We start from the raw sequence: 27,020 nt of genomic DNA on the forward strand, positions 1-27,020 counted from the left end.
TCAAGTCCATTTGGTAACAAGCTGTCCATTGTCTGTGGTTGAGCTTGTCCTTTGCTGTTTTGGAAAGACTGGATTGGATGAAGGGAGTTGAAAGGCACAGAGGGGTTGTTTTGGGTGGTGCCTCCACATCGGTGAGAAGTGGTGGTTGACCGCCTGTATGAGGCATAGACAGATTTTCACAGACTTTATAGAACAGCTTTAAAAGCTCAGCTGTCTGAGTGCACTTAACATGGGGTCCGGTTCATCACTGGACGTGCTGAGAGGTCAAATAATTGATGATTGTGAAAGTGACGTGGAGACATCAAAAAAGTCTCAATCATATCCCCTATTTAAAGGACATGGCACAGTGTAATATATTTGGCCCGTTTTTTTCACTGAACAGACAGTGTTTAGTGTTTTCTGGGAATCCCCAGTCCCCCGAGGTTCCATGCAGCTGGATGTCCCCTCAGTGCAGCTCTGTCAGCGCTTGTCCTGGGCGTGGTGTCCCGGGGAGCAGGACGGTCAGCAAGCTCCATCTCCTCGCCCGCAGTGCAGGGTTTCTCATCCCTGGCTGCTCTGTAGTGCCGAGAACCACACGTGGTGGTTGTCAAGCACTGTGTTTGACATACAGTCAGTATTCGGTAGAAAGCACCTGTTTTTTTATTATAACCGTGGCTTATAGATTGTGATGGGTTTCAGGCTGCATTTGTTTTTTATAACTTTATTGTTATTTTTTATAAGCACTTGTTTTTACTTGTATTTATTTATGTTTATAGCGGTGCTGGAGATTGAAGCCAGGGCCTTGTGAGCTAAGCACGTGTGTTACTGCTGAGTGATACCCTCCCCCGTGTCTGCATTTAAAAGTAGAGATTGCAACGCACAAGGCAGCTCTTAGATACCATCATGGGACCTGTCCTCTGTGTAGGCAGCTAAGTACATATGCTAGTAAGACTAAATGTTGTTGGGACATACCTTTTTGAATCTTGTTAACACATTTAAAAACGATCATAGCTAGTGATATTTGTGAGTTTTGGATCCAGTGCCACTTGGGGTGTGTTTTGCCGTCATGGGAAATTACATTCTACAGAGAAGGCTAATTGGGTCTCATTGATACTTGGATGGTTTAGCAGATAGATGATCAAGGCTTTCAAAAGCTTCCTGATAATAATGAAGTTGACCGTTTCGCATTTTAAACTAACTACAAAGTGACCTTCTAAACGATGGAACTCCTTAGACTGTGACATGCTCAGTAACTCAGCGTGTGTGTGTGTGATTTCAGGAGGGTAGGAGTAGGCTCCGTGTAGCCTTCCGATACTCTTCTCCTCCAGGCCAAGGTGTGGGCGTGTATTTACCCAGATAGATTGGTGTTCTTTTGTCGTTGGCGTATTGGTGGGCTTAAGAGGTTCGAGGGCTGGGAAGAACGAGCTTAGAAAGCGGGAGAGGCCGTGAGAAACAGTAGCTTTTCTTTCTCCTCCTTCTAAAGCAAAAAGGCGCTGAATTATAGCATACTGTCACTCGGCATTGCTTTTCTGATCAGATACAAGTGTCTCATTTTTCAAGGCAATGTGAACGATGAAATGTGTTTTAGCAGTTATCTTTAAAAGAAGTTTTGTTTTTCAAATAAAAGACCGTGACCTGTTCTTTCTTCCAGGGGCACAAGAAGTTCTCATTGATCCAGGTACATGATCTATGTGCTTAGTTTCTTTGGCTTATTTTTAAGTGCTTGTTTCATGGTGGTGTGAATGAATGCTTAAAATTTCTGGATTATGATCTTTGGAACATGCTGATTTAAGTAACTTTAAATCAGAACCGTTAAAAGCCTGATTGTTGTTTGGTCCTTGTTTGACGGGGGCACCCTTTTGATTTATGTTGTCTGTCGGAGAAGAAAATTCTTCCTCCAGCATGGCTAAGTGAATGGTTTGCAGTGTGCCTTTAAAATTCTCTGAATGCATCGAGCATGCTTGTCCAGTGAATTGTGAACTGACTCATAGTAATGACTTTGCTCCCATTCTGTGGCTTATGCTTCTCTCCACATGAATTTGAATTCTCTGTTGCATTTCGTATATGTGCTCTTAATGGGGGAAGAAATTTTGCATTTTTTACAGAGGTGGGTTTTCCTTTCCACTCTGAATGCCTTCTGTAATTAATATAGCAGAAATCTCTTATAGAAGTGCTTAATTATTTCATAATGAGCTCGATTTTTTTTTGGCTTAATTGGAAACAGTGACAAAGAGTGATAATAAAAAATATGAAAACCTTCCTTCCTTTGAAGAATAGAAATCAGACGGGCACTTGCTTTGTGACCAACACACTTACTCTCATGTCATTGTGTATCATGATTCTGAAGTGGAGTTGCTTCAGGTTTGTAGATTTTTGCTTTAACATTTGTGTTGAATTTTTCCTCTAGGCTGATGTTTCCTGTTGGGTGTGTGGAATCTGTAGCGGAAGGGAAACAAATGCTTTGTTTTGTTTTCAGGAGACTTGAGTTGCTGATGAGAAAACAGTTGAGGTGGGTGAGGAACAGAGTGACACTCCCTCACCTCCCGGCTGAAATTGATGAACAATGAAATCAATTAGATGTATCGGTATTTGACCAATAGAAGTTAGCGAGCCCAAACTGGCTAGTTATGCCCAATGGAAAGTACTGAATTCACCTGCAGGAGAATTAGGTGCTTTACCAAGCGGAAGTAGCTTAGAGCGATCAGAAAAACCAGTCATATGATGAGATATAAAAAGAATATAATATCTTTTATTTCTGAAACTTTTCAAAGTAAGGTTGTGTAGAGCTGAAATTGAATTTCGAGTGCCAGGAGTAAGAGTGTGGGTGGTTTTGTGGGGTTGTTACTCAGGGATGTGTCAAGACCCTACTGGAGAGGTTGAAGCTGGCAGGAAAGGACACAGAGCCAGGGCTCGGCATCCCAGGCATCTTCCGTGATGCTTCCAGGTGAGAAGGATGCGGGCTTGATCTCTCCTACCCTAGGGAGAGCGAGGAGAGAATTGAGATTCTGCTCCCTCTGTGGTCCGCTGCTGCCCTCCAGGGCCACTCCAGTTCGCCTGCAGCCCTCTGGCCTCTGCTCATAAGGCCTTTGTCCCAGGACCAACCGCAGCCTTTTCTTCCCTTGCCAACATCTCCTGTGTCTTTCAGACGTCGGTCTCTTCTTCTCTGTGCTCCAGCCCTGGCAGATGTGACGGTGGTCAATGTGCTGGTGGGCAGTCACTTGGGGACTCCCAGGAGCCTTGCCGATTCTCCTTAGTCTCTGCATCTGAGCAGCTCACGTTCGGGGTTGCAGAACTGTTCAGCTCCGGAGGAAGCCCGTTCACGTGAGGCAGCACAGCATCACATCACTTTCATTTTATTTTTGAATTTTCAGTGGAGAGATTATTTGAAGCAAACTGCTTTGGGTTTTCTGCTGCGTACTTTCCTCACCACCGTCTCGTTGTTGTCTCTGCCTCTTGTTTTAAGAACCAGGCTTCTCCGGTCATTTCTAGCAGCTGCCTTGATCTGCAGTTGAAGCAGAATGCTTCTTCGTGGTGTCAAACTGGTTTTCCTCATCATTTCTGAATATGTACGTTCAGTAACTGTTTCAAGTGAAATGATCTTTTGTCCAGTGTCAGTTAACTCAAATTTGCTGATTTCCTATTTTCTTGTTGAGGGGAGTTTCTTCTTCCTATAATATAAGTTAGCAATTTGCAGTTACTGTGGGAAGGTACTGGTCCAAGGTGCTTTTCTCCCCCCTTAACAGTTGTAATACAATTCATGCATTATAGTCTGCAGTGGTTTGTACTCTGTGTCCAGAGCTGTGCATCACAGTCGATCTGAGACCTTCTTCATCCCCCAACAGGAAGCCCTGTACCCATTAGCAGTCACTACCCATCTCCCCCCTCCTCCCCCAGCCCCAGGCAACCAACTTTCTCTCTCTAGGGCTTTGTCTGTTCTGTACATTTCGTGTAAATCGAGTCATTTCATCTAAATGGAATCGTCTTTTGTGACTGACTTCTTTCACACTGCGTAAGGTTTTCAAGGTTTGTCCACGTTGTTGTTGCCTGGATCAGGACTTCATGTTTTGCTATTACTGAATAATATTCCACTGTAGGGATGGGCCGCTTTTGTTTACCCATTCATCAGGTGATGGACATTTGGGTTGTTTCTTCTCCTTCGCTGTGATGGGTAATGGCGCTGTGAACATTCCTGTAGAAGTTTTTACGTGGACGTATGTTCTCAGTTCTCTTCCATATGTGCCCAGGAAGCGGAATTTTTGGGTTATACAGAAACTAAATGTTTAACTCTTTGAAGACCTGCCAGGTTGTTTTCCAAAGTGGTTGCACTGTTTTACATTCTCACCAGCAAGGTCTCAGGGCTCCACTTTCTCTGTATCCTCATCAGTACCTGTCACGGTCTTTTTGATTGTCGCTATTCTAGCGAGCGTGAAGTGGTTTCTCCTCGTGGTTTTGATTTGATTTCCCTTACAGCTAATGATACTGAGCGTCTTTTCCTTGTGCTTATTGGCCATTTGTATGTTTTCCTTGAAAAATAATCTTTTCAGATCCTTTATTCATTTTTTAATTGAGTTATTTGTCTTTCTATCATTGAGTTGTAAGAGTCTTTTTTATCTTGAGGATACAAATCCCTTATCAGATGCATGATTTGCAAAAATTTTCCCGTGTGTGTTGTTCTTTTCACTTTCTTGATGGCGTTCTTTGAAGTGCAGGAGTTTTGGGTTTTGACGAAGTCGTCCAGTTTATCTGTGTTTTCTTTGTTGCCTGTGCTTTTCAGGTCATATCTAAGATCTGAGGTATTGTATATAAACTTTATATATAAAATAACTTAATTCTTAGGACTGTTCTAGGAGATAGGTGCTGTTGTCCCTGGTCTATTTATGAGGAAACTGAGATGCAGAGAAGTTCATTGACTTATCAGGGTCACAGCTACTTAGGGGTGTGGTGGGAGTTCAGGCCCGCATGTTTGTCTCCGGCATCTCTGTCCCTTCCTAGGAATCGTTAATGAAAAAGTCTTTACTTCTTTGGTTTCTTATTAATTTTTTTCTCACTGGGGACTTCATCTCTTCATTCTCCTTGCAAAGCTCACCTTAGGTTGATTTTAGGTCTAATGTAGGCAGAAGCATTGCTGTCAGTTAATTTCTTTATTACTCACCCCCAGTGATGATTGTTGCTAATTGACCTAATAAAGTCATACTTCAGTTTTTCCTGGTCAAGACACTTAAAGTAGAGTCATGACTTACAGAATGCTCAAAGAAGAAAGTATTTAATTGATTTTATTTTGCTAACCAATGAAATAAAAACCCCAGAGTTGACATAGATTATAAGCCTTCCAGAATAGGGTCATTGTCTTACGTTTCATTTTGTTTGGTCACAGTGTCTGGATAGTGCCTTATTGTCCAGCAGTTTAGTTAGAATATGGTGCCCATGAATCATTGTAATGACAGTTTTGGCAACAGACTGTGGTGTTCATCTCACAAGGAGAAAGAGATTATAGAAGTCCTGCTATTTTAAAATTAAGCTTGGAACTTTGAGAAGAGTTCCACAAACCATATCATACAAAGGTATTTTCACTAATTTTAGATCTAACTTAGACACGTTATGGTTACATGGCAGAGTAAATTTATTAACTAGATTTGACAGAGTGTAACATTGATTATTTGTTGTTAAAATATTCTTCCTTGAATAAAGTGATTAGTGTCCAGGAGTGAACAAAAATGTTTGTATTTATATGCAACATGGGAGCAGACTTCTTATATTTATATATATGTGTGTGTGTATTTTGATCTGTTTTTCAGAGTTTTTGTAGTTTTCCAGCAGTGTTCTAACTTTAGAATTCTTTTAAAAAAAATCATCTCTGTGTCTAGTGCGGTTTGTACTGTTTATCCTGTCTTATGCATGGAATTCCACTGTCTCCTCAGTGAAGAATTTCCTCTCATACTGAGTTAGTATGAGAGTTACAGGAACTGTGATTTCTAGGCCTTTGCTCTCCATGTGTTTGAAGTTGGCTATCAAATATGATTTTCCCTGTCTTTCTTGGGTTTTCATTGTTTAGTTAGAATTTTTGAAAATGACTGTGTTAATATGTTGCACAAATTTCCCTAGAAACTTGATGTGTTTGTGCTTTTAAGTTTTCAATTTATGGAAAACGTAAACGCACTCTTGTTTTTAAGAAGTCCCTTTTCACTGGGTATTTATTTACCTCTTTATAGTTAAAAAATTTTTTTCCAGTGAATGAATAGGTTTGCATGTTTTAAAAAATACCTTACTTTTATTTTCCTTATTGTAAAAGTTATATTCATTGTAGAAAATTTAGAAAATAAAGATAAGCACAAAAAATAAATTAAAAAATTACCTGTAACTCTTCACCTAGAGATAAAGGTGTAGTAAGTTTTGAAGTTGAGAACTATAAGTCTTCTCACTTTGTTCTTCTTTTTCAAGATTGTTTTGGTTATTCTGAGACCCTTGAATTTCCATATGAATTGTATCAGCTAGTCAGTTTCTGCAAAGAATCCAGCTGGGATTTGATAGAGATTACATTGAACATATGGGTCACTTTGGGGAGTACTGCCATTCCAAGAGTATTGACTTCTGATCCATGAACATGGGATGTCTTTCCAGTTATTTAGGTTGTCTTTAATTTTTTTCAACCATGTTTTGAGTTTTCAGAGTACTGTTTTGTTTGTTTGTTTGCCTTTACACTGAGGACAAGCATACAAGGTACTGCGATCAGGAGTTACTTGTAGTTGTTCTTTAATCCTCCCTGTCAGCGTAATTATGTTATTTATTTGAAATCTATTTAAGCTCATTTGTTTTGTTTGTCTGCCATTATCAGTCAATCCTTATTAATCATGAACATGGTTCCACAAGTCAAAACTGTACAAAAAGTTATCCCCTGAGAAGTGTCACTTCCTCCTTTATCCCTCCCACCCTCTTCCCCCCCTACCTGTAGGTGGCGAATCTCATTTGCTCCTGGTTTTTCTCTCTGGTGTTTTTTGTTAAACAGATGTTCCTGTTTCTATTTCTTGTGTAAAAGGTAGCATATTACATGTATCTTTTGTACTTGGCTTTTTTTGTTTGTTTTTTTATTTTACTTTATTATGTTTGTATTTACCAACATGTCCCAGAAATCAGTTCATATCAGAGATCATCCTCATTCATTTTCATTGTGTGTACATGTCTTACTTAACCAGTCTTCTTTCCTGGACAATTTGGTTGTTTCCAATACTCGGTAATTACAAATGACGCTGCAGTGAATAACCTTGTACGTGTGTGTTTTTGTGTTGTTGGAGTTGTGTCTTTAGCATAAATTCCCAGAAGTGGAATTACTGGGTCAAAAGGTAAACATACATGTACTGTTATTAGGTCTTGCCAAGCTCCTCTGCGTAAAGGTCACCCCATTTTGCACTTGCAGTGGCCGTACGCGGGAGCACTTTCTCTCTGCGGTTCACCAACAGAGCCTGTTCAAGATTTTGCATTTTGCCAACTAGATACATGAGAAATGGCATCTCTTACTATTAGTGGAGTTGAATCATTTTTTAAATGCTTGAGGACCATTTTTATATTTCTCTTTTATGAATTATCTGCTCATATCTTTTGCTCATTTTGTTCTGTTGGATTTTTTTCTCTCAATTTTTATGATCTCTTTATATATCAGGGATATCAGCCCTTTGTGATACATGTTGAAAACATTTTCCTGTGATTGTTGTTTATGTTTGGCTTTGCTTATGGTAGTTTTCCTGTATTTTTATGTAATTGGATTGATCAATTTTTAAAAATTGCCTTTGGATTTGAATCACATTTAGAGAGCCTTTACCTGTAACCAGGTTTTAGAAGAATTTACCCATATTTTTTGAACTTCTGTTATGGTTTTCTGTTTTACATTTAGATCCTAGATCACCTGGAGTTTGTTCTTGGGTTTGCTGTGAGGTAGGGATGCGGTTTTATCTTTCTCCCAAAGGCCATCTCAGTACTGTTTCCTAAGAAGCCCACCTTTTCCCCAGGCAATTCTGGTGCTGGAGCCGTCTATCATACTCTTGCTTAACGTCGGACTTCCTGGTGGCACTGTCTTCCTGCTGTTCCCTGCCGGAGGGGGCTGGTAGGACCCACATGGCAGGGCTTTTGCTCTTCGGTAGAGGGCAGATGTCCGTGATCTCGTGCAGCGCCAGCCTGTCAGCTGTTCCTGGGATCTTTGCCACCTGGCACTGCTGTTCTAAGCCCTTGTTGTGTGTGGTTCTTCTCTCTTTACAGTTGGTTCTGCCTTTCTCTCGCCTGCTTCATTTGTCTCTGCTTTACTCCCTCTTGTTTCTACTTTGTTTTACTCTTTGTTTGTTGACTTCCCATCCTGGGCCCTCTGTACAATCTTGCACCTTATAGGAACTCAGTAACTCTCTTGAATGAATGATTAAACGATTGTTGGATTGAAACTTGAGAGCCCTTGTGATGCTGCCTTTTTTCCACCCTTTCCCCACTTCTTCTTAACTATGCCCTTTCTCTTCCTTTCCTTCAGCCTGGGTTTCAGCCGGCTTGTGGCATTGATTTTTCCTGTCTGTAGACTCCTTGTTTCACTGGTTCACAATAATGTAACATGTGGGCTGTCGAAACTTGACAGATGTCATGAAAGATCAAATCCATCGCATACTAGTATTTTTAGAGTGTGTTATTCTTTTATTGAGTGAAGTTAAATCAGGCTGCCCCCCTGAGCTCTCCCGTGAGCGCTTCTCACCTTCCTGCCGAGGATACTGCCCTGGTTGCTGCGTGTGCCTCCCCCGCCCCCAGCCTCGGTATTGGAGTTGAGCAAACCATCAGCAGTGGTGCCCTTTCTTTAAAGGGTGGGGGGACATTTGCTCCTTCTCTCTGGTTGGGGACGTCTTGGATGAGACGAGGCACTAGATAAAGAGTGAAGACCCACCTCATTCTGCCCCCCACCCCGCTCTTTCCCTTCCTTTCTCCAAGGGGAAAGAGTAAAATTCAACAATGTAAAGATTAATCGTTAGAGATAATGAGACAAGTCAAGATGACCTATCATGTTTTAAATATTATTTCATGCCGGAAAACGAATGTCTTGTACACACAAAAAAGCACAGTAGCCTCGTGTTGAAAACGTAGGTCCGAGTTCGAGTCCCGCTCTGGAGGAGCTTGTTCTGTGGTCTGGAGAACTGGTAGGTCTGCTTCGCCTCTCTCGGACTTGTTTTCTCTGCTGCAGAGACGGGGCTCGCTAGGCGTCCCTCGCGTGTAGAGTTGCTGTGGGGTGTAAATGAGGATGCGCGGGGACCTCCCTAGCGCAGGTTCTCATTCCTCGTAAGTGCAGCACAGCTTTTGCTGTGATGGCATTATGACCACCCGTGTGGACTCTCAGTGCTCCAAAGGGATGCCCTGTGGTTTGGAGATGGGGTTCTCAGTTCTGTAAGGACCCAAGGATTGTCATTAGGCCTTGCTGATTTGAGTCTATTCTTTAGAAAGGATATATCGTAGATACTTTCTTTCAAGCATGCATCGCCTTTTCTTTTATTATTTATAGTTCTACCCTCTCCGTCTCTTGCTGTGATTTTTCACAGAATCTAGGAAACAGTCCTAAGCCACCTGCCTCTTCACAGTTCTCTGCGGTGGTTTTCTTCCCTGACTAGAAGAAGGTTTTGCATAGGAAGTTTTCTATGTTCCCCTTTACTTGGAGTCTCTCTGTCCGTCTGCCCATCTTTCACCTGTCCGTCTGTCCATTTATCTACCCACTCATTCTTCTGTCTTGTTCCAAAAAGTGTTTGTGGCAGCTTACAGAATAACAGATACCAAATAAGCAGGTGAGAAAGTGGGGCCAAGTTCAGACAGCGAGGCTAGGAGGCGAGCTTGCAGGAGCGTTGCAGGCGTGAGACACACACCTCTGCCCTGTGAGTTATAGGATCAACAGCAAACGTGTGCCTGAGGCTCCCAGCAGACACAGGGAAACAGGGTTTGTGGGAGATGCTCACTGTCCGTGAAATAAACAAGTGGCTTAGGAGAAGCCCAGCCTTTCCAGCTACTAAGGCTTAGGAGAGTAATATGTGAGTGTCTTCTGAAATCAAAAAGTATTTCATCTTTACTTTTGTCAGAGTTCTACGTGTAGTTGGTCACATTCTATGCCTGGAAATTTCTCCAAAAGTCCTCCCCACGTGAGTTGGATGGCTAGGGAATGAGGTGGTTCTGCTTATTGACGGGGTTGTCCAGAAACAGAAAATGACAACCTCACAAAGGAGACTAACGTTTGTCAGTTATATTTTTTTTAGCGCTGTAGGGTTCAGAAAATCCTTTTGCACAGTTTCCCTCTGTCTGAGGCGGCAGCGTGCTCTCTTACCAGCATTAAGAGCTTAGAGCTGTGGGATGGTTGACTGCTGACTGCAGTGCCGTCAAGACAGCCGAGCCAGTCACTGCAGGCGTGGTGCTTTTATATAGTGCATTTCGTGTTCTTTAATGAAAAGTTTCAACAGAGAAAAAACGTATTCTAAGTTAATTAACCTTTAATACAATGCTTTGTTGATAAGACTATTATAGGGAGACCATAAGCTGTGAAGACTTCAAAAACGGCTTCATTATTGAAATTTCAGTAGAGAAGATTCACGTTTTGTCTCATTTGTGCCCCTCTTTTAAAGTAACAAAGAAACAAGACAGAAAAGGCAAAAGATTATTTCTGTTCTTCCTCTCGGTTTGCAGGTGCCCTCACCACCAATGGCATCAATCCAGACACCAGCACTGAAATTGGACGTGCTAAGAACTGCCTCAGCCCTGAAGACATAATTGACAAGTATAAGGAGGCCATTTCCTATTACAGCAAGGTGACTTTACTCTGTGGGTCCTTATGTAGTTGTGTTGTTTTAATCAGGAGTGCCCGTTTTACATCATGTGACGGTGCTGCGGTGTCTCCTAGTTATCTGCTTCTGTAAGTATTCATGTGTTATTCTCCAGTGTGTGATATTGTATGCGTAAAAATGGCTTTTTTTCTGATTGAAAACAATGGGTATTTAATAAGTTTGAAAGAAGCTGCAACAGAGGCTATCAGAGCCCTGCTACTCAGAGATAATAATTAACATTTTAATAACTATTTTCTGTTCTTTTTTGTCAGCGTGTGTTATCTATATCATAAAAAACAGGGAGCGTTCTGGACTTACTGTGTGGGGAAATCCATTTTTCATTTGGCGTATTACGTGTTTTTCTATGTTATTAAATCTTCCCTGGCATGACTTTTCATGCCCAGTATAGCATTCTGTCCTGTGGAGGCATCGTTCTTTTTACTTTGGACTTAAACATTTTTTAATTCCAAATACACTTAACTGAAATACTGAAAACAAGAACTGAGGTTGTACAGAAGAGTAGAATCAAGTGAAAAATGAAAGGCCCCTACCTCCTCTCGCCTTATTTCCTGAGAGTGAAAGCTGTTAACAGTGTGGTGTATGTGTTTCGTGACCTTCATGCCTATGAAATACATGTATGTGTGTGTGTGTATGTGTTTTATTTAGAGAACGAGACCATACTACATGCTTTTCTGCAGCTCGCTTTGCGCACTCAGTGTGCATCATGGGTGTCCTCCCCTGCAGACCCGGCCCTTTCAGATAGAGTGCAGGGGTCTCCTGATGTGAGGATGTGGTCGCTTGTCCGCCGACACCTTTGGTGGGAGAGTGCCGTGGACAAGACCTAGACCACGTGGAAACACCGGCTCCCTCGGAGCCCGCAGCTCGCCGTGACTTACTGTGTCTTTGCCTTGTCGGTGGGCAGTTAGGTTTTCTCCCGTTTCCACTGTCAGAAAAGAGGTTTGAACATCCTTGTACGTATGTTCCTGTGATCTTTTGTTGGCTTTGTAAATATTCATTTTGTAACTAGTCATTTAAAAGTTGTAAGTATGAAGTACTTTTTCCAGAGCCCTTTCTTTTCTACTTTTAAAAATTTGTTTCTAGGATTATCAAAATGATCATAGCTAATTTGTATAGATGGAGAGACAGATGGAGAAAGGGACTGCAGATATGTACTCTGAGCAGTTTTGTGGCTGCCTTTGGACCAGAGAAGCCCCGAAAGAGCCCAGGTTAGACCAGGGGTGGCTTTGAATGCACTTGAAAGCCAGCTCTCGTGCCTTTACGGTGAAGCCCGGTGGGCGTGGCAGGTAGGTGCCCCTTCACTGGCCCAGGCTGATCCAGGTCACTGGCTGCGCAGAGCACCGTGTCGGTGAGGACTGGAGGCTTCATTGCCCTGGGAAATGCTTGATGCCACGAGCGCAGCAGGGGAGCCGGGGAGCCTGTGTGTTAAGAGTTCTCCAGTCCTGGGAGTGGGAAGAGCAGACACTGCTGTCGGAGCTGAGTTTGAATCCGTCCTCTCCTGTTCACTGGTCCTTGGACTTTTGCCAATTATGTGGCCTCTTTGAACTCCTGTTTTCTTGTCTCTCAAAATAAGAGAATTACAGCCTGCTGCTAGAGTTTTTAATCAGGGTAAATGATTTGTGTCTGTAAAATGCCATGTACAGTGACAGGCTCATTAGTACTGCTCAACGAGAACCAGGTTATCGTCTCTTCTTCTGCATGGCAGTGCTCGACAAGACATCGGGGGAAGGCCAGTTCCTAGTTTGTGTGTGATGCAAGTAGAAAAGCTAATGTCTTGCATTTCTCTAGCTGTATTCTTGGTCCTTTGCTTCATTTACCGCCTTCCTCCTTTTCTTTCCTTTCATCTCCTCCACCAAAAGAGCCTGAGACTTTCCCATGCACCCGGAGCACTAGATTAAAATTACTTTTAAGGTTGGTTCATCACTGTGAAATGACAGTGACATAAAAAATATCTGCACGCGTCCCAGATTTGATTGTATATGATTTGTACGCACACACGTATCGGTCTGCCTCCCACTTGCTGAGGGAGAAGGACCACCTTTGGTTTCCATTTGCTGAGAGTGAGAGCGAAGTCTTTTAAGCAGACTTTTGCCTGGCTTCTTGAATGGTTTTTTGCTGGATTTCTGCTTTGTGGCCAAAGGAGTAGTCTCCTATTAGAAGAGATGAAGTGGAGATGTAGACATTCTGCTGACATACTGGTGTCATCATCTTTGAGTTGGAAGGAACTTAAGACAGCAGAGTCTTATGACTTTTTATGGGTTAGAATCCATAGTGGCAGATTTTGAACTAGAACCTGGGTCTTCTGTCTTCGTGTCCACGCGGATGAAGAGGCAGCTGGGTGGGGGATGGCAGGCACCCTTCTTGCTTGAGTTCCAGGGTCTTGTGGGTTTTCATTGCTCACCTGCCTTTAGTTTATGTCCATGTGGCCTCTTACATGAAGGTCACTCTGTCCTGGTAGATTGAGTTTCTAATCAGCAAAAAGTTCTGGGGCCACTCATGTTCCCCAGAGCTTTTCTGCTGGCCTCCTGACACTTTGTAAATGAGACCGAAGAAACTGTTCGATGTAAAATCCGTACTGTTACTGTTTGCCCTCGAGTCCCATATGTACGGGGTGCTGTCTAAGGCTGTGCAAGTCAAGATCTGAACAAAGACAGGGTGATAGTCTGTGCTGCTGGCATTGCCACTGTAGTTTCAGAGTCAGACACACCTGAGGTAAAATCCTGCCTTCGCCAATTAGAAGCTTTGTATGTTGGGCAAGAAACGTTACTTTTTTGGGGCTCATTTTCTTTATCTGTAGATAAGTTCAGTATTTATTTTAGGGTTTTTGTTTTAGAATTGAATGAGATAATCTCCTCATTTATTCCTGAAATACTGATTGCATGGTTCTATGCTGCTGTCCTGGCCTTGGCAGCTGATTGCCAGGGACTGAGCAGTGAGAGTGGCTGTGGCCCCGGGTCCCAGAGCTTGTGTTCCGGGGTGTGCTTGTAAAAGACTGGGTGCGAGGTAAAGTTCCAGTGAATGTCCCTTCTTTGCCTGGTCCCCATTGATTGTGGGTATCTTTCTACTAATATATGAATAATTTTTTATGATTGCAGTTAAATCTCTTTTAATATTTAAAATATGGAACTATAACCAAAATATGTGAAAAAAAACGAATTGACTTTTATTTTCCTTTCAGTAGAAGTTGCTTTAAGAGTTTTGAAGGAACAGAAATTATTTTATTTCCATGGAATCAAGTCCCTATGTTAGGTTTTTTGGTTGTTGTTAAATGGTATATAAAATGGGTAAATTTTGGCTTCAGTGTTGGTAGTTAGGTTGTCTTTGATGGATTATTTGCAGTAGATCATAAATGACGTGCATGTCCCATATTGGAAATGAAGGAACAGTAGAGACGTGCTGCTTCCGACAGTCATTTCTTTTCCCACCTCATAAGTAATTTCAGTAAGAAGCGTGAGCCAATTGTGTGTTTTTGCGTCTTGGTAACCAGTAAGTGGCTGACTGCGTTTCCGTGAGCAGCCGTGCCGTGCCGGCCTCGGGGTCTTAGTGAATGCTTATTGGGGGTGGTCGGCCCTGCAGCACATCTGATGCCCCCGTGAGTGCTGGTGAGGGTCCCCCAGCCTGGGGCTCTCTTCAGGCACCAGCATACGTGTGTTTGTTTACCTCCGGAAACCTCTTTTTCAGCTGCAGGGAATTTTTTCAGATAACTCGATTGAAAATCACTCCAGCTGGGGATAATTGGGACAAAAAGGAAAGGGGTTTGGAGTAGAAGAGAAGAAGGGCAGAAGAATAGGGAGGCAGTGGGCTTGGCAGTGGGGCCTCGGGAGAGAGGAACCAGCTCCTGCGCCTGTCCCTGCGCCCGAGCCACACAGCTTGTAGGTGGCCGCGGACCCCTCTCCCGGATGGGTATCACTGTGGGCAGAAGCTTGAGAGCTGAAGGTGAGGGCGGGGCAGCACCCGCCCAGGGCGAGTCACCGAGGTCTTCGGTCCAGTCCACGGTGTCTTTTCTGGTCGTGTGTCTTCCCGTGTCCATCTCAGGACCTGAGGAGCAGGAGCAAGGAATTCAGAGAGAAACCCAGGCAGACATCCAGCTGTGCTGACAGGAGGGACACAGTGGCCCGGGGAGCTAGGACTTTTGTAACCAAGTAAAAAGAATTTGCAACTAGTACAGCAGAGCTGCAGGTGTGAGAGTCTAAGACTGTCTCAGAGTGAAAGAGACAAGTGGAAAGGAATGGCGAACTTTCCATGGACCATGTTGTGAAATTTTGTAAAATATTCTGCTGTTGTTGGTTGAATTACTTGAGTGAGTGCGAACATGTTTCTGTGGGCATTTACAGGCTCACGCAATCCCGCCAGCCCCTCTTGCCCCCGTCAGGGGTGGGCTTTCTCAGGCACAAGTCCTCACCCCTCGGGAGGCGCTGCGGGTCCTCGTGCTGGGGACGGGCTGCTGCGGGGCATTGAGTCCCTGTGGCTCGGCCTGCGCAGCATGACAGGAACATCTGTACCCTGCTCTTTTGACTGAGGGGCGTCCTTTTCCCCCTACAGTATAAGAACGCCGGGGTGATTGAGTTAGAAGCGTGCGTCAAAGCCGTCCGTGTCCTCGCCATCCAGAAGCGGAGTATGGAAGCTTCCGAATTTCTCCAGAATGCAGTTTACATTAACCTGCGACAGGTGAGTGGGTGTCCTCTCACAAGTGGAAGAGTTAATGCAGTTCTCCTGGAAACTTTTCTCCTCGAGTCCATCTGATTTTTCTGTGCTGATTCAGTATGGCCTGCTATAAACTCTGCAGTCAGAGCTTGAAACCCTGATGAATGGGGGTCTCTATTTTACTTCTTTATATGATAGTCTTTTACTTTCCAAATTCAGAATTTTCGGTTCTTTCAGAAGTTTTTTGGGGGATTGGAGAAACAACTTTGCTCTCACCAGCTTTGTGACCTGCTGCTTTATGCCTGTCACTTACTTACCTTACTTCTGTCGCCTGTGAGGTGGTTCCGTTTGTGGCCCTGTCCTGGTTGTTCATGTTATAAAACACGAAGTTTGTGAACGTACAGTTCCTTTTACACTGAAGGCATTCCACAGATGTTACTTAAATCTGGATGTGTTTTTAACAAGACAGAATCATTAGAACGTTTACTTGCAGGTTGCTAGTGCAAAGTCCCTGAGTTGATAGTCCAGGTGAAAATCTAAAATCTTTCTAATCTACCTGGATTTTTATGGATAAGGCATCCGAGACTCAAAGTTTTCTTAAGGACCCAAGACCAGGATTAGAATACAGGCTGGTGCAACGTAGCAGGTCTTCCCTGAGCCCGGCATTGTGCTAGAGGGCGGGGGGAGAGGTGGGGAAGGCAGGTCCTGCCCTCACTGGGCTGACAGTTCATGGCAAAGACCTTCACCTGGTGAAGAACTTGAAGTTTATTTTAAGAGCAGTGGGTTTTGAAAGAAAGATCTTAAGAGCACGGGAGTGACACAATCCTACTTGTCTCAAGTAGGGGAGAGGGTGGGGGGGCCGGTTGGGAGACTTGAGTCCGGGTGGGCAGTGTTGGTGGCTTCCACCTGAGCAGTGCGACAGTCAGTGGAAAAAAGCGAACAGATTGAAGACATGTTTAGGTGGTAAAAGGGAGAGGATGAATGATGTCTGTGAGGGTCAGATGGAGTAAGTCCCAGGCTTCTGGGTGGATTAATGAGGTAAATGATGATCCTGCTGTGCTCTGAGAGGGGAAAGCTGCCGAGGGAGTTCTGGGGGAAAAGTGATGAGTTCAGCTGTGGGTAAAGTGAAAGACTGTTAGATGTGTGGGTCTGGGAGTTCAGGAGGGGGAGGGGAGAGAGAATTTAAAATCATTTTGTCTTGTGAACATATAAAAAATTATGAGTAATAAGGCACTCATGCCTCTGAAATCCGTATTTGACCCATTAACATTTTGTCATATCGACTGCAGAGGTTCTTAATTTTTTAAATAGAAATAAAATAGAAACAAAATAATGGAGTTAATGAACATCTTAGAGTTGATGTGTATCCTCCTGGAACGTATTTTGATACCTCATCTGTTTATGACCCTAATCTATAAAACGTTAACTAGTTTAGCGTAAGAGTTAAGCAGAGGGACTCGATATACATTCCTGGGGCTTGAAGCTGACCTCTTGGGCAGAGGATTTAGCCTCTCTGTGCCTTCCTTCCGTCTCCTGTGACTGCCCCTGGGCCCCTCGCCACAGCTGATTTCCTAGACTAGACATTGGGAGGGCGGCTGCTCAAGGGAGTAGGAAGTGGCAACTGCCAGGACACCGAAGCGAGAGACAAAACACAGTAAAGCCGATAAACCAAGTACAAACAAATACCCCGAAAATAGAAAGAATCCCACAGTGTTTTGAGCCACCTAGTGTGAGGGAGACAAAACCATGTGGACCCAAAGCTCTTGAGCACATCAGTGTCGTGGGTGGGAAGGTGTCATCAGAAAAGGGTTGAGAAAGGTCTTTTGGTTTCCCTTGACGTTTCCGGTTACGGTGGGCAGGAGAAGTGAAAACCCACCGCTTCACAGTGGAAGGTGCCGTTTTACGGGAAACTGACCCAAGGGTGGAAACCAGCCGTCAGCGGTGCTGGCAAACGATGGACATCTGGATTGGATGGGCCGCTTACTGCGACTTCTGGGTGATCTGCTGGGAGGGGGCGGTGAGCCGGGCAGTAGGTTTGCAGGGTGAGCCGGGCGTAAGCCTGGCTCTGAGGCTGCTGGTGCAATGAGCAGACCTGGGCACACGCGGTCCTAATGGGGCGGCCCGGGGTGTGGCCGGGGACACCTGCAGTGCTGAGGATGAGAGGAGGGCTCCCCCAGTGAGGTGTCCCTGTGAAGAGTGGAAACCTCCACCTGCAGGGGCAGAAGAGTCTCTGAGCAGGGGGCTGGGTGCACAAGCACAACCAGCCTGAGCACAGAGAGCTCAGGGAACCAGAAGTCATTCGGGCCCAAGCAGCTTTGTTCCTGAGAAACTGTGGAGGGAGATGCTGAAAAGGCAGGCTGGGGTCGGACCCTGTGGTGGGTCATGAGTGACAGGAAAGGACTGGTCAGGCAGGCATGAGAGAACCCTGTGGGTGTCCCAGCTGGGGTGTCACGCCGGAGGGGAGGAGCAGAGTCATGGACTTTGCCACTCATTAGCTGCATGACCTTGAGCAGGATCACTCTGCCTCTCTCTCCGTCTTCATCTGTAATGTGACAGAATGACAAGCTCACGTCATCAGAAGGCTTAGTTTAGCTCCGATCTTGGTGGCCAGTCCTGTCTCAGTGCTACCCTGCAAGGCTCCTCAGCAGCTGCTCTCATACTGAGGTCGGAGGGCGTAGAGGGACAACTGTAGCGCCCGAGGGCAGGAGGGAGGGTGCTTCCAACCTGGACATTTGACTACCTGCAGCTGCAGACCTGCAGGCAGTTTGGTTGAGGTCGTGGGGGGGACTTTGGAGGACCTAGCGTCTTGAGACTTGCTTGCCCCTGGGGGACCGGAATTGCCTTTGCAAGTTAATGTTGAGAATTTGGGCTCCTGGCAAAGCTGTTTTCACAGGTGGGTATATACATAACACATATAAAATAAAATTCTTTTATTTAATGTGTGAATCTTCGCAACTGTTGGAAACAGCCCTCCTGCTTTGTTGGCCTGGTCTCCATGGAGGACACTAGGGGTCAGCAGAGGTGTGTGGAAGAGTAGGCAGCCCGCCATGCTGCTGCCTGTGTGTCCCCCAGCAGGACGCTCTGTGGAGTTGACTCAGCTCTGTGTTTGGTTGCCAGATGAGCAGACAGCAAAATAATGAGTTCTGGTGGGATTTTATAATGACAGGAACAAAGAAGGACCTGCAGTTTTTCTGGACTAGAACATGCTTTTGGTTCTTGATCCAGTGTGTTCCATTGTAGAATTGTTGAGTTGTAAAAATTCTGGGACTGATTTTGGCTGATCTTGGAACTTTGAAGGAACCAAGATGGAATTATTGCAGGTGCCTTCTGCTTTAAGAAGCTCTGTGTAAACATAAACACGGATAAAGGATGCATTTGGATTTAGTGGTGCAGAGAAGGGTTTCTGCACGTCACAGAAGGCAAAGCAGAATTCCCCTTTGTGGACAGGGACGTGGGTCTTGTCTTCAGCGGTTTACGAGAGTAGTTTATGGTAATTAACTAGCACTGACAAACAGCACACGTTGCATTTAAGAGCTGGCCAGCTGTAGACTGTGTATTGGACAGGTGGGTTTCACAGGCACGTGGTCAGGCAGATGGGAGAGAGAAGGAGCGCAGGCCTTGCACCCCAGGTTCAGGTTCAAGTCGCCATTTCCTCACCGTAGGACCTCGGACTAGAATGTAAGCTCCCTTAGCCTGTTGGTGAATCTGTAAAATGGGCGTGATAATATTCATTTCTTCCTGGATTTGTTGATAACTCACATGAAGCACTTAACACACGTCCTGACGCTTAGCAGCGTTCACTGTGTATGTCCGCCCCGCGGGTGATGTGTCAGAGCAGTAAGGACGGCATGTGTCTGTTGAGGACCCAGTGGTAGACACTTGACTAGGTTGCATATTTGGTTATTTCATTTAATCCTTGTAACCCTGTGTGTTATGGGCAGTTATTCCTATGGACAAATGAGGAACCTCAGGCTAAAGAAGACTGTGTAATTTGTCCCAAGTCAGGCCATAATTTCGGGTGCAGGGGCCTCGGGAAAGCATGCGCGTCTGGGCTTTCCGCCCTCTACGTTCAGCGCCAAGGGCCGGGCGCGGGGCTGGGGTCGGGGTCAGCTGTCTCCCAGCCCAGGATTTCCAGCTGGCAGCGAAACAGACCTGGCTCTGAGCTGCTTCAGCAGAAACTCTGGAGAGGGAGGCAGGTACTAAAGGGATAAACATAAAAACAGATGACTACAAACTGTGATCAGCTCTGAGAAGGAAAGGAACACGCCTCGCCCCGCAGAGCTGGGAGTTTTCCCGTCAGGGCTGCTCTGGGGGCGTTCGTCTCGGCTGAACAAGTTCTGCTCCTGGACCAAGGCAGGAAGGCAGGGCGTGTGTTACCAGGTAGACTGGGCCTCGTTGACCATACTCACTCCCAGTTAAGCAGCCAGCTGTTGTGGGCACTTACCTGGTAAACAGATACAAGCCATAATCATCACGCACTTTGCTCGGTAGTTTTATTGGACCCAACTTGAGAGATGAGGTAACAGGCCGGGGTGTTTGCTGCATGCCCATGGTTACCTGGGAAGTACCTCCACTGGTCTTTAAATCCAGTTTGTGTGGTGCTAACATCCCAGCTCTGTGAACAGCGTCGTGTAGCTCCCCGCAAGCAGCCCAAATGACTGAAATTAACTTTCTTAATTAGTAGGAAATGGTATGTGACAATAAGAGAAAGAGGTAGTAAGGAATTGTTTGGAAAACTAGAAAAAAGCCCAGGACTTCCCCAGCTGGGGGAGTGTGCTCCGGGACCAGTGCCATTCACCCACTGCCCGGCACTGCCTCCCTGCCTCCCGTCCGACCCAGTGTTCAGGACCCACTCTGAGCCGTTTAAGAACGCCTGGGCTCATGACACTGTTGACTAGAACCTGCGACCTCTCTGTCCCTGGTTAACTTTCTCTTCAAAGCCATTTAAATTTTATGCAGGCTACTCCACTCAGAAGTACGAATAGCGTCTTTGAACTTCTTGATGCAGTTCCTTAATGAAGCTGTTGCTAAGGAAACCTAGCCAAAACCTGGGAGGTATGCACATAATAACTGTAACCTCGGAAGTGTGTCAGTTCAGGTTCAGAATCAGAGGGATGGGAGACTTAGGAAAGGCTTTTTGAACGGAGATGCAGGCTCGGTTAGACTGAATCCTCTCGGTCCCAGCCAGCAGGGCACCTGGCTTTCAGGATGGCCTGTGGGGAGTGCAGAGTTCTCACAAGGAAAGGAAAGGTGGGGTGGCGGGGGAGGAAAGCCAGGTTTTTTACTAGGGAAGGAAATGCTGGGGGAGGGGCTGCCACCCGCCAAGCCCTGGGGGCTGGCTCTGCTCTGCTCTTCAGCTGGAGCCTCAGAGCTCGTTTTTGCAGCCCAGTCCTGTGGTGACACAGAGAGAGGAAAGGCAGAGGCCGCGCGTGCTCCTCGTGTTTAGCATGGGGAGGGTGGGGTGGGCCTGAGGGTGGCGCTGGGTGGTGAGAAGGATGGTTTGGATTTTCCCACCCGGGACCTGGGGACCCGCCAGCGGCCGCTGCAGATTTATCTCCCAGGCATTACGGTTTCTCTCTCTCATCTTCTTTTCCTTTGTTTTTTCTTTTTTAAAAATACTTAATCTAAATTTAATTTCAGATTGTTTTTGTTTTTTACAAAAGTGAGAAATTTCTCTCTCTTCCTTTTTTTTTTCAGTGGGTAGGTAATTAGATTTATTTATCTGTTAGTGGAGGCACTGGGACTTGAACCCAGGACCTCGTGCATGCTAAGCAGGCATTCTACCACTGAGCTGTACCCACATCCCCACCTTCATTTTCTTTTTGCTGCAGCTTCTAGGAATCTTAGAGCTGAATCTCTAGTTGGCCTCTAATACTTACCCTGACTTCATGGCGTGCATTTTTATGGCTTTACCTGCCCCTAGTTTCATTTAAGTATTAAATCTCCATTTTTCTCTTCAGCCTCATTTTTGTCTCTTTGTTATTGTTGTTAGCTTGTTTTTAAAAATTTGTTTAGATTCTTCTAGCAGGAGGCTGAAAGTAAATGTGTAAACAGACCATATCACACTTACTGCTTTTATACATTCTAAGCTGTTTAGTAGTTACTTAAAAACAGAACTCAATATTAAAGTGGTATGTTTTAAAATTTTTTTGAATTTTTTTTATTAAGGTATAGTTGATTTGTAATACAAGTTTCAGATGTACAACAGTGATTCACAGTTTTTAATGTTACGCTCCATTTATAGTTGTTGTAAACTATCAGCTGTATTCCCCGTGTTGTAAGATACATCCTTGTAGTGTGTTTATGTTAAATGTAGCAGATTGTAGAAGAAAGTTGGGTGATGCAGGCAGAGTCTGGAGCGGGGGCTGTGTCTTGCTCAGGTTCACGGTCACTGCCGAGCATGGCGCCTGCCAGAGCCAAGCCCTCACTCCTGTTTGTAGGGGAGTGAGGGAGGCCGCTCTTACCGGCGCTGGCATCACCCTCTGAGTGGCAGTGACAGCGGTGACTGTGGACATGCATAGTGTTGTTCCAAAAGCTTTACATGTACATTTCTGCGTTTAATTCTTAAAGCCCTCCTGTGAGGAATCATTTTATGTTTTTTAAGGTATAATACACTTTGTTTTTATTTTGAAAGACTTCAAACCTCTGGAAAACTCCTAGGAGTAGTAGTACAGTGAACACTTAGATACCCTTCACCTAAGCGGACAGTGTTTGTCCTCTTGTTTCTGCCTTATTCACTTAGCATAATGTGTCAAGCTTTAATCCATGCTGTAGCCTGAATCAGTACCTTATTCTCTTGGCTTGATAATATTGTTGATAATTCTGTTTATCCATTTGTTGATGGATGGATATTGTTTGTACCTTTTGGCTACTCTGAATAATACTGCTATGAATATCAATGTTCAGGTTTTTGTGAGAACATGTTTTCATTCCATTGGGTATACAGTTGGCCCTCTATATCTGTGGTTTCCACTTTGTGGCTACAGATGGCTGATTGCAAAGGGACTCGAGCATCCTTGGACTTTGGTATCCAAGGTGGGGGGGTCCTGAAACCAATCCCCCACTCATACCGAGGAATGACTGTATACCTGGCAGTGGAATTTCTGAGCCATATGGTTACTCTGTGTTTAACCTTGTGAGGAAACACCAGACTGTTTTCCAAAGCAGCTGCACCATTGTCCATTTCTACTGGCCGTGTATGAGGGTTCCTCTTTCTCAACATCCTCACCAGCACTTGTTATTGTCCATTTTTTGGTTATGACCATCTTAGTGGGTGTAAAATGATACTCATTTTGGTTTTGATTTGGCTAGTGATGCTGAGCATCTTTTCATGTGCTTATTGGCCATTTGTATCTCTATTTAAATCCTTGGCAAATTTTTAAATTGGGTCTGTTTCGTTTGTGTTGTTCAGTTGTAAGCATTTGTTATATATCCTGGGTACTAGTCTCTCATCAGATACCTGCTTTGCAAAATTTTTCTCCTATTCTGCGGGTTGTCATTTCAGTTTCTTGGTGATTTCCTTTGCAGCACAAAAGGTTTTAATTTTAATGAAGTCCAGTTTATCTGTTTTTTTCTGTTATCACTTGTACTCCTAGTATTGTATCTCGGAAACCGTAGCCTATCCCAAGACCACGAAGATTCACTATGTCTTCTCTTAGGAATTTTATGGGTTTAGTTTTTACATTTATATCTGTGGTCCATTTTGAGTTAATTTTTATTTACTGCATATAGTCGGGGGGCGGGGTCCAGATTCCAGATTCATTGTTTTGCCTGTGGTGGGGTGCTGTGCAGATGATACTGAGAGCTTATTCAGGATGATGGCTTCATCTTAGTTTCTTTTAAACAATCCTTTGGGTCTATTTAGTCAGGTGCTTTAAGAAGATGCCCTTTGGATGTGCAGAGGAGCTAGCTAAGGCTGTCCTTTTCAAAACAATTTCCAGTGAGAGTGTTGTACTTGAAACCTAATTTGCTTTAATCTTTGAAAAGATTTATGTTTCAGGAGCTTTGACTGAAGAACACCTGTCCTTATTCAATGACTGTAACTAAATGGTCAAACAACACTTACGAGATGAAGCCGGCTCCCCCCGTAGTGCTGGTGGCTGCAGCTGTAACCGAAGTCAGTGCTAACCTTTTCTCATACACTCCTGGTGACCTGCTAAAATGAGTTCAGTAAATAGTTTGCCAGTAGTCTGCTGGACAAAGCCATAAAGCATTGATTTAAGGTTCCTGGGATGGAATGTGTTCTTATTAATAGTAAGTAAGCATGTATTGAGTGCTTGTTCCCCAGCCTTTCTTGTGTATTGTTTCTCTGAAAATCTCACATACATCCATATTATTCCCACTTTACAGATAAGAAGACTGAGAATTAGGTCTTCTCTCTTTTGGGGGGAGTTCATTATCGATGAATGGAAGTCATAAAGAAAAAGGTCTTGGTTCATCCTGAGAAAACGGTTTTCTGAGAGTCAGCGTTGAAGAGGGTGCTCGTGACTGCTGTCTGAGTGAGGCGAGTTCCGGGTTACAGGGAGTTGGCGTCCTCGTCCCGGCACATCAGTGTAGAGCTTCGTGGTGGGCGGGGAGGGCGGCCGCGAGAGGCTGAGAGGCGGCCCAGGCCGTGCGGCTGTGTTCCGTCCCTGCGGGGCTTTGCCCTAAGGGCAGTGGACCGGTGCTGACAGAGTTTAAGTAGGGGAGTGGGTTCTCGAATAGATCGCTCTTACGCTTGTGGAATGCTTGGAAGCATTTAGAAGGCTCTGCAGGAGGTGATGTAATGAGTCAGACCAGGGTGGCTGTGAGATGTAGCAGTTTTCAGTTTTCAATTTTCAAATGGTTTTCAGTCCCAGGTTTGTAGCTCAGCAGCCATGTCGCTTTGGACGACTCACTCAAGGGAGAATGAGTGAAACAGCGGAATTTATCTTTATCAGTTGGAACAGTAATGTACCCACTTCCCAGGACAGTTGTGAAGATCCAGTGAGATAACGTGTGCACAGTGTGCAGCGCGGTCCCCGGCACAGAGTCAGTGCTGAGTGAGTGTCAGTGAGTACCTGGTGGGGCAGGTGTGGGTGGTGGGGCTTGGTGACTGAGTAAATCCGGGCTGTGAGGGAGGGGTCCAGGCATGTCTGTGAGTGATGAGAGTGAGCCGGGAGACGCAGAGGGACCTCGCCCCCCGACCAGGGGCCCTGGGCAGGACGGCTGTGCGAGGAGTACTGTGAAGTCAGCTCTGCACAGGTGGAGTTGGAGGTGCCTTTGACACATCTAAGTGCAGTGTCACGAGCTCACGGAGGACTCCTGGGCCCAGGCTGTGCATTTTCCTGTGATCCGATCCGTGAGGACCCCGAGGTATTGATCACTGAGCGTGAAGATGTACTTTACAGGACAAGTGAATAGCAGTATCACCTGTGTCATCAAAACTCACACCTCTTTATGCGTCACTTACTTGGCTAATTGGATATTTACAGAGTTCACTTTACCGCCCTTTCCTGGACGCAGTTTCCACAGTAAAGAGCTAGCGAGCCTCCTTCTCTCCCAGGAAGGAGACACACTTAATTGGTAGCCTTCTATACATTGCCAGACTTAGAATTTTTGTTTCTTATTTTAATTCTGTGTTATGTTGGCTGTTTCCTGACAAGAGAGACATCTTACCTCGTGGTCACGCTTTGGTTAACTGTTACTGAGAACTGCTGATCCCATCCGCAGTGTGTGTATTTTATTAACCTTGTAGATTATCTTCTCATTTTTCTGGCTTTGCCCTTTAATTTTGTATGTCCCTCCAAGGCTCTGTTCTGTTTGGGGCCTTAATTATTTTTTTAATTAAAAAATGTCTGTTAGCAATTAAGAAAACAAAAGAAAAGGAAAAATTCAGATGATACGCAAGTTTAGAAAATATCTCGTGTGTTTTCCGTCCTGGCGACACAGGGCTCTAGGAGCTATAACAGCCTTCACTGCACAAGTTTCTTTAAAATGCTGGTGAAGAAATAAAACCTTTCTTTCTCATCTTTCAAGCTGCGTAGCTAATTGGCAAGAAAATAAGGGGAAATCCTCAGTGGGCAAGACAAACCGGAAAGCAGGAGTTCTGGGAGGTAAGCGAGCCCTGGAAGCCACCGGTGCCGGCTGGCTCCTGAACTGGGTTTCAGTTGCCCTGACAGGAGGTCAGGAGGTGAGCCCCGGGCCTCTCACACTGGGAGTTGGATGGCCGATCCCGTGTAGGCCAAGACCCGCCTGAGGAGCCTGGTTTACTAAAGGGTGAACTAGAAAAAAATCCTACTCCTCGAAACAAGAAAGTAAGGAAGCTCTTGATTTTTGTTGGAAGGGAAAAAAATCCAAAGCAGACCAAACCAAGGGTTGAGTTTAAAGCTGCTCTGGCGTGAGAGTGACCACAGACTCCTGGCGGAAAAGCACGGCTCCTCCTGGAACGAGCAGTTGTGTTTGGAATGAATCAGTGAACAGTCAATACGAAAAAGGCCCCCAGGGGCTCCTGGGTCACGATGTTGGACCAAGCAAACAACCTTGCCTCTCCTCCAAGGTCTCACTTAAATAACCAAAAGGATTTTTAAAGGAAAGAAGCCATAATCATAATTCTGTCTATTGATATTACTGTATGCTAGGAATTCAGAGGTGACTGGAGTTGTCTTCTCTTTTATGGACCTTGCTTTCTGTTTGGAGACACACCTACGACACTCGGGAGCTTGGTGGAGGGAGGTGTGGGTCTGCTGCAGTCAGCCAGGAGAGATTAAGAAGGCAGTGCAGGGTGGGGACAGTCTTGTTCTTGGCTGGCTTTTAATTGCAGGCTCCATGAGTTGTCATTGGAGGGAATAGCTCTCTGGAGGATGGACTCAGGACTCTTCAGAATGGAAAGGTGAACCCCGAGAAAGACAGTCAAACCTGTGCAGTCATTAAAGTGCACGTGAATGTGCTCTGTCCCTGAGCCAAAGATGAGACAAGTAGGCAGCACTTCGTGAGGCCTGAGGAGTGGTGCTTAAGGTTCTCCTAGAATAAACCCCAGGGAACCGGGATGACCAGCAGTCAAACTGTGACTTTGCTCTTGGGACGGCATGCCCACCAAGGGTATTGACCATTTATAGTTTTCGTTTCTCGTTAACGTGTGTCAGGTGATGAGTACGTGAGTGCAGGTGATTAACACCTGGTCGAAGTGCCTTTTAGGTGCCTGCCTAGGAGCGCTGGCACAGCTGCTGCTGCGTCACACATCTCGCCATCCATCCCGCTCCCCGGCCCGGCGATCTCGGCAGAGTGACTCATTACCAGCTTGTCCGTCTCCTCCATGACCTCGTAACCCATGAAGGGACTGGATCTTATTTAACTTGGTTTTCTTTTTTTCCCTCCTTCTCTTCGGATGATTACAACTGAAGGTGGATCCAGTTACGTTAGCAGATGTTTTACAAGTAAGGCCCTCGGTGCAAACCTTGTAATCCTGCTTTGCAGTCTAGGAAAGAAAATTACATTCTTTGCAAACTGTTTTGATACACGTATGTGGAAAATTGGTGTAATTTTGAATATGAGAATGCTGGGACCACTGTTTGTTTTCTCTCTCCCAACATCTTTTACCATATT

The 27,020-nt window shown here is 45.0% G+C and overlaps 1 protein-coding gene across 3 annotated transcripts in view; it reads left to right on the plus strand.

The window, feature by feature from the left end:
- Nucleotides 1-27,020, plus strand: part of TRAPPC9 (trafficking protein particle complex 9) — a 401,874-nt gene that overhangs the window by 24,174 nt on the left and 350,680 nt on the right. For 2 of the 3 annotated variants that reach the window (XM_032467928.1, XM_032467930.1), the window contains exons 5-7: nt 1,631-1,657; nt 10,660-10,781; nt 15,357-15,482. In XM_032467928.1, the coding sequence (XP_032323819.1) occupies nt 1,631-1,657; nt 10,660-10,781; nt 15,357-15,482 (275 nt within the window). The remainder of the gene's footprint in view (nt 1-1,630; nt 1,658-10,659; nt 10,782-15,356; nt 15,483-27,020) is intronic. The other variant, XM_032467929.1, reaches the window with a different exon arrangement.

The sequence above is a fragment of the Camelus ferus genome, chromosome 25 (genome assembly GCF_009834535.1).
Source record: "Camelus ferus isolate YT-003-E chromosome 25, BCGSAC_Cfer_1.0, whole genome shotgun sequence".
Taxonomy (NCBI): domain Eukaryota; kingdom Metazoa; phylum Chordata; class Mammalia; order Artiodactyla; family Camelidae; genus Camelus; species Camelus ferus.